Source organism: Pundamilia nyererei, unplaced genomic scaffold (assembly GCF_000239375.1).
Source record: "Pundamilia nyererei isolate P.nyererei 1_Seehausen unplaced genomic scaffold, PunNye1.0 scaffold00014, whole genome shotgun sequence".
NCBI classification, from domain to species: domain Eukaryota; kingdom Metazoa; phylum Chordata; class Actinopteri; order Cichliformes; family Cichlidae; genus Pundamilia; species Pundamilia nyererei.
Genome location: NW_005187415.1, coordinates 3,462,532 through 3,468,127, shown reverse-complemented (window position 1 = coordinate 3,468,127; position 5,596 = coordinate 3,462,532). Strand labels below are relative to the sequence as shown.

Sequence of the window (5,596 nt, the reverse complement as noted above, 5' to 3'; positions counted from 1 at the left end):
GCTGTCATTGATTTATCCGTGAACTTCTCCATGTATCGGTGAATTCGAACCTCAATAATGTGAAGCAAGGGAGAGCTGCACTGTAAAGGAGAGCTGGCCTAAATTCCTTCACAGTGATATGTGAATGTGATGAAGGAATACAGAAAACGATTACTGGAAGTTATTGCTGCTAAAGGTTGTTCTACAAGCAAGGATCATGGAGTGTTTTTAATTTTTCCACACACTGCTTCTGGATTTGACTTAGTATATGTGAAGTAAATAATTACATGTTTTATGTCATGTTTTGTAGATCATCTGAGACTATATTTACCTAATTTTAGAATTTGCTAAGGATCAGGTTGATTTGATCATGTGCTGATATGTAAAACCTCAGAGCTGACATAGGATTGTCAATTTAACAATGATTACAGATTCTTCATTTTAGGATGATGATAATTTTGAGTTCACTAGTTTTCAGGTCAAAGAAATTTCAAATTAAAGAAAATAACGAACATTAAATCACTATTTAAAGGTTGTTATCAGCCATATACATTATATCATACTAGGGCTGTGTGCATAAGTCAAGTGGGCTAAATCACTGTGTGTTCCCAGTTGTGCCTTCTGTAAACATCTGATCAAAGCAGCACTTTCTCTCACATACATCAACCATACATCATCACTGCCATCTTGTCGCAAATGTACCTGTATAATATTTGCATCAGAAAACAGACCGAGAAAAAATATAACAAACATGATATAACGAACATGGTGCCAGCTACTGTACAGTACAATAAAGCCCCGCTAAATGGGCATATAGTATATGCGTATGTGTAATTAGTAGTGACATGCACATGTTACACAACACTTAGAACATGTGTTTGTATTTGTTTTCAACTTAAGGACGCTGCCACAACTATCAGTGACCTTATGTGACCTTGTTCTTTCGTACATGTTTGAAAAGTAGGCTAACGAAGATTTTATTTGTTTAATTTTAGTTCCGTTTAGTTTTGTCTGTTTACTAATTTAATGCATAAGCTCAGAGCGACCTTAAAAAATGCCTCGCCACAATTAATTCTGTGGGAAAAGCGAAGGTACGTTCATTTCGACACTTGCGAGGTGCCGTAGTACAGAACCCGGAAGTACGGATGATTTCACCCAAACAATCAACATGTAAGCAATATTTGACGATAAGGACATTACATACAGTTTTATATTTGAAGGCTCGTGGTTGTGTTGGCAGTTTTAGCCACTGCACTAAATCGTGCACTAGCAAACTAGTTTACTGTTTACAAAGAGGGAGCAGGCAGGGCTAAGTTAAAACTTCCCGTCTGCTATAGTGCCACATCGTCACTCACTGACAGCAAGGCTATAGTTGGTTTGTTAGTCAGTTAGTTAGTTAAAGGGTTTGTTTGGGTAGAAAACGGATACGAATTGATTAGTTTACCTCGACTGTGTAATCAACCGCTGTCAAAATGTTGTCATTTTAAAGAGTGTTAGCATAGAAAATTGTGATCCCGATGGAAGGAGAACTACACTCACATTAGCTGTGACTAAAGAGTATTTCCTCATTCTTCTGTACAAAACCAATACAGACTCCGTTTATTTGATATTAACGCTGTTGTTCCTTGATGTTACTGAAGACGTTTATGCATGACTCCAAAGGATTTATAAGAGAGACACATGGAAGTCAAAAAATCCAGAATCTCTGAGAGAATTTCACAACAGCAAAGATCGAAGGTAGTGATCGAAATATAATACGAGTAAACAGTATTAATGGGATTTTATCAATGATTGTATACAGAATGTTTCTGCAGTCATTGTGACCATTGAAATTGAAGTTAAGTTGCATAGGTCTTCTAGATTTAATTCTAGACAGCTATGGATCAGACCACAGATCAGTAATGGTTTGATAATTCTTGCTGCCTGCCTGTCTCCCTGATAGTCCTGATTAATGATTAAGATTTGTATACATTTAAAGTGCAGTGTTTCCCACAGACTCTGTTTGGGGCAGGTGAAGGGACCGCTGTCATGTACTGTAGCTGGTGACATTAGTTCTAGTCCTACTTTGCATCCCTTACAAGTCTTCCACATTGCTGCAGGTTCTGGTTAGAGTGGCTCTCCGGATCACAGGGGAAAAGCAGAGGAAGGACTGATTTCACCAGAGTGTGGGACAAGCAAGCCGTTGGGGAATGTAGGGTCCTGGGTTAGCTGGTTAGCAGTGATTGTCAACTGGGAATTGTGAATGGCGTTAAAGTCACTGATGTAAAAAAAAAAAGTAATTAAAAATTTACAAAAATTAGTCACTAAAATATTTCTTGCGCAACTAATATGCCAGGGCGCGCCGCCCAGATAGTCTCTGCATGGGGAAACACTAAAGTGCCTGCCTTTTGTACATAAGTTTGGACTATGTGACGAATGTACCGTATAATGCACTCACACTGTTTCTTTTTTTATTTCCACGCAGGGGTTGATTTTTGCTGAAAGTCATCAAGAGGCACCATCCTCCATGTGGCAAACCTCTGTGGAAGTATAAAGAAGGTGGCTGGAGGAAATTAATTATTTGATAGTTAAACTGCTTTTAAATAAGAACATCCACGTCAGCCATGGCTCGGGAGGAAGAGGAGCTGACAGTCAGTGCACCAAAGGAGGTGGACGTGTTTAAATCAGTGCATTGTCTGGGTTACCTGTCCAGCTTCAATCTCCTTGTGGCAGTCTGTGTTGGCATGTACGTTCGCTGGGAGGTGACATGGGAACCCATGATTCTGGTTATCTTCATTCTGGGCCTCTTTGTCCTGGGAATTGCCAGTATCCTCCATTACTACTTTGCTATGGAAAACGCCAGCCAGAGCTTATTCCATTTGTGGTTCGGCTTTCTCCTTGGACTTTTGTGTTTCCTCAACAGCCCCGCCTTGGATTCAAATGTCAAAGAACTGGTCGCAAACTATCTCCTCCTAGCCAGTGTAGTTATGAAAGCAGTATGGGCCCTAACTGAGCGAATATGCTGCTCCATCTGCTACAAATCCACCTTGCTAACATCAGTAGAGTTACTGGAGCTTCTAGGATTTGGTATTGCAAGCACTACCATGCTTCTTCACAAGTCAGTGGCCATAATAGGCTTGGTAGTGGCCCTCGGTGCTCTCATTGTGGACTTGAGGATGAAATCCCTCCTAGCTTTGGCCAATTTGATCAGTTTTGCCTTGGTTACTTCTCTTGTGTTTTTCCAGGCCTTAGGCATTAATGCCAACCCTTATGCCTTAGGCTGCTACCTGGGCAGGCTGCTCTGTGAGCCTGTGTTGGATGTGTACTTCAGTGGGTTAGGCCCCACGGAGCGCTGGATGCCAGTGCTCTCCATGGGGAAGGTGTGGAGGAAGCTGTCCTTGTTTCCTCTGAGTCTGACTGAGATAGCCTTCTTTGTCCTTGCTGCTTTAAAGGTACACTTATAGCTATATTACAAATATTGAGGGTTTATTTTCATTATTTTTTTATTTAAACTTTTGTTTTGTCTTTCATAGCTTGGTTACTTGGACCTGTGGTATCTGGTCATCCCAGGTTTCTGTCTGTTTGGTCTTTTCTGGTCCATCTGCCACATCATTTTGCTGATCACAATCTGGGGCTTTCACACTAAGCTGAGTGACTGTCAGAAGGCTTGGCGCGCCCAGCGGTCGAGTAGCCGGAGTCTGGACCAGGTCATGGCCTCCCGAGGCATCCGACATTTCTGCCTCATCTCAGAGCGACTGGTGTTCTTTAGTTTGTTGTCAACAGGGATACTCGGGGCTGTGTCCTGGCAGGTAAGACCCATGAATGAAAAGTAGATAAGACAAAAATGTTTAAATCTGCAAAGCAGGGTTGGATTGTTCTGTTTGATTTTCTATGAAAACTGCCATAGCATAGAAAGCATTATCCTACTCTTGTTATATTGCTGAGGTCCAAGGTTATGTTAGTCTTAGGCACTCTTTTTAATCATTTGCACTTTGGTAGTCGTGAAAAGGCCTCTATAAACATATAATACCCATGCTGGATACTGTGTGGAAGCATTCTAGTGGCAGTGTGTACTTAATAGTTGCTCCCCAAACTCAGGGACTTCTGCTCTCATGCGAAACCAATTTAATTAGTACTTTAATATCCTTATCTGCTTGCATAAAGAGCAGCAATAACTTATTTAGCCCTATTAGACATTTACCTTGTAAGATTCTCATGGGCCCAAGTTCTAATTTGGGATGTGCACATTGTTGATGTCAGTTTCAAATTTGCCTGAGAAGGTGGAAGAAAGCTAGTGTTTAGCTTTTGTGTGTTTTGATGTTTTACGGCTGTGAAATTTTGTATTGCACACAGAAAACATAACTGGAAGATTAATGCAGTCCGTTGTAGAATCAGCAAGCCTTTGTGAAACAACGAATATTAAGAAAGCCAATCGAATATTTATGTTTACACCCATAGTTGGTGAGCATTACGTTGGATTCAGTACTTTCTGAAGAGCTTACATGTGAGATCCACCCAAAAAAAGATTTTGCCTACTTGTGTGTGTGTGTGTGTGTGTGTGTGTGTGTGTGTGTGTACATTGCATGTATTATAATTTCCTTTTATCAAAGTCAGTGTGGTAATGCATTTCAAAGTGTGGAATGAATGAAAAGCAGAATATTGCTTTTGTGAAACTGTATAAGAGTGATTTCCCTATTCAGAAGGCAGCTTTTGAATGCATAACTTAGTGCCAAGCTCTCATAAGAAACCCACCACTTCCACAGCTTTGGGCAAATTGATCATCAGCCGAGAATGATGATAGCAAAGACGGCTTTCGTACTGTATTGTGATTTCTGTGGTTTTAATGCTGCTATTTTAGGCTCTGGAAGAGGCTACCCTAAAATACAAGCTCAAATGCTGCAGTAATTATTCTGCTTTGGATTGACATTTGTGAAGTATGTTTATTCTAGTGTCTTTCACAACACTGTGTATCCATTTAGTTAGGTCCTGTCATGTTTTGTCCTGCGATAATAGCACAGTGTCAGTACCATGTTGTGTAACTGTCTTGCCGAGTGTCAACACCAATTAAGTGAGTCTGATTACCGCCGGTACAAGCTGTAAATGTTGAATGAAAGTGACTCTGATTCTTTGGCTTTTTGCAGCCCTCCAACGGTCTCTTTCTCAGTGCTTTGCTGGTGGTGCTGCCTCTCGAGTCTCTGGCGCATGGTTTGTTCCACGAGCTGGGCGGCTGCCTGGGAGGAACTTGTGCTGGCTACGCCCTGGTTGTACCTACCACTTACTGCAGGTACACCCTTCAGTTAAACTGTTTTGATTGGGAATATCCTCTGTTGTGGATGGTTTGGTTTGGGGGCTAAAAAATTTATTTGTTACTTGAGAAAAACAACAAAATGTAAACAGAATGCCCAAATCACGTTTTTAACCCCTTAGCAGTCCTACAAATTTACAATTAGTCCCCTAAACCATCCAATGTACCGTGGGCGGTACGTCCGACTGCTAACAGGTTAAAGCCCAGAAAGGAATCTGTAAATGTCCCTCTTATTCCCATCAACACGTGAAAATCAGTGTTTCAGGACATTCACATTGGTTTTACATATGGGAACAAAAAGCTGGCAATAACATATATATATATATATATATA

At 40.8% G+C, this 5,596-nt stretch overlaps 1 protein-coding gene across 2 annotated transcripts in view; it reads left to right on the top strand.

Moving 5' to 3' along the window:
- Positions 1-1,070: 1,070 nt before the first annotated feature.
- The window catches only part of tmem168a (transmembrane protein 168a), a 12,845-nt gene continuing 8,319 nt past the window's right edge, over positions 1,071-5,596 (top strand). The window contains exons 1-4 of one of the 2 annotated variants that reach the window (XM_005725181.1): positions 1,071-1,149; positions 2,444-3,410; positions 3,492-3,767; positions 5,100-5,242. In XM_005725181.1, coding sequence (XP_005725238.1) covers positions 2,583-3,410; positions 3,492-3,767; positions 5,100-5,242 — 1,247 coding nt within the window. In that variant the 5' untranslated portion in view covers positions 1,071-1,149; positions 2,444-2,582. Of the gene's footprint in view, positions 1,150-1,205; positions 1,717-2,443; positions 3,411-3,491; positions 3,768-5,099; positions 5,243-5,596 lie in introns of those variants that run through there. The other variant, XM_005725182.1, reaches the window with a different exon arrangement.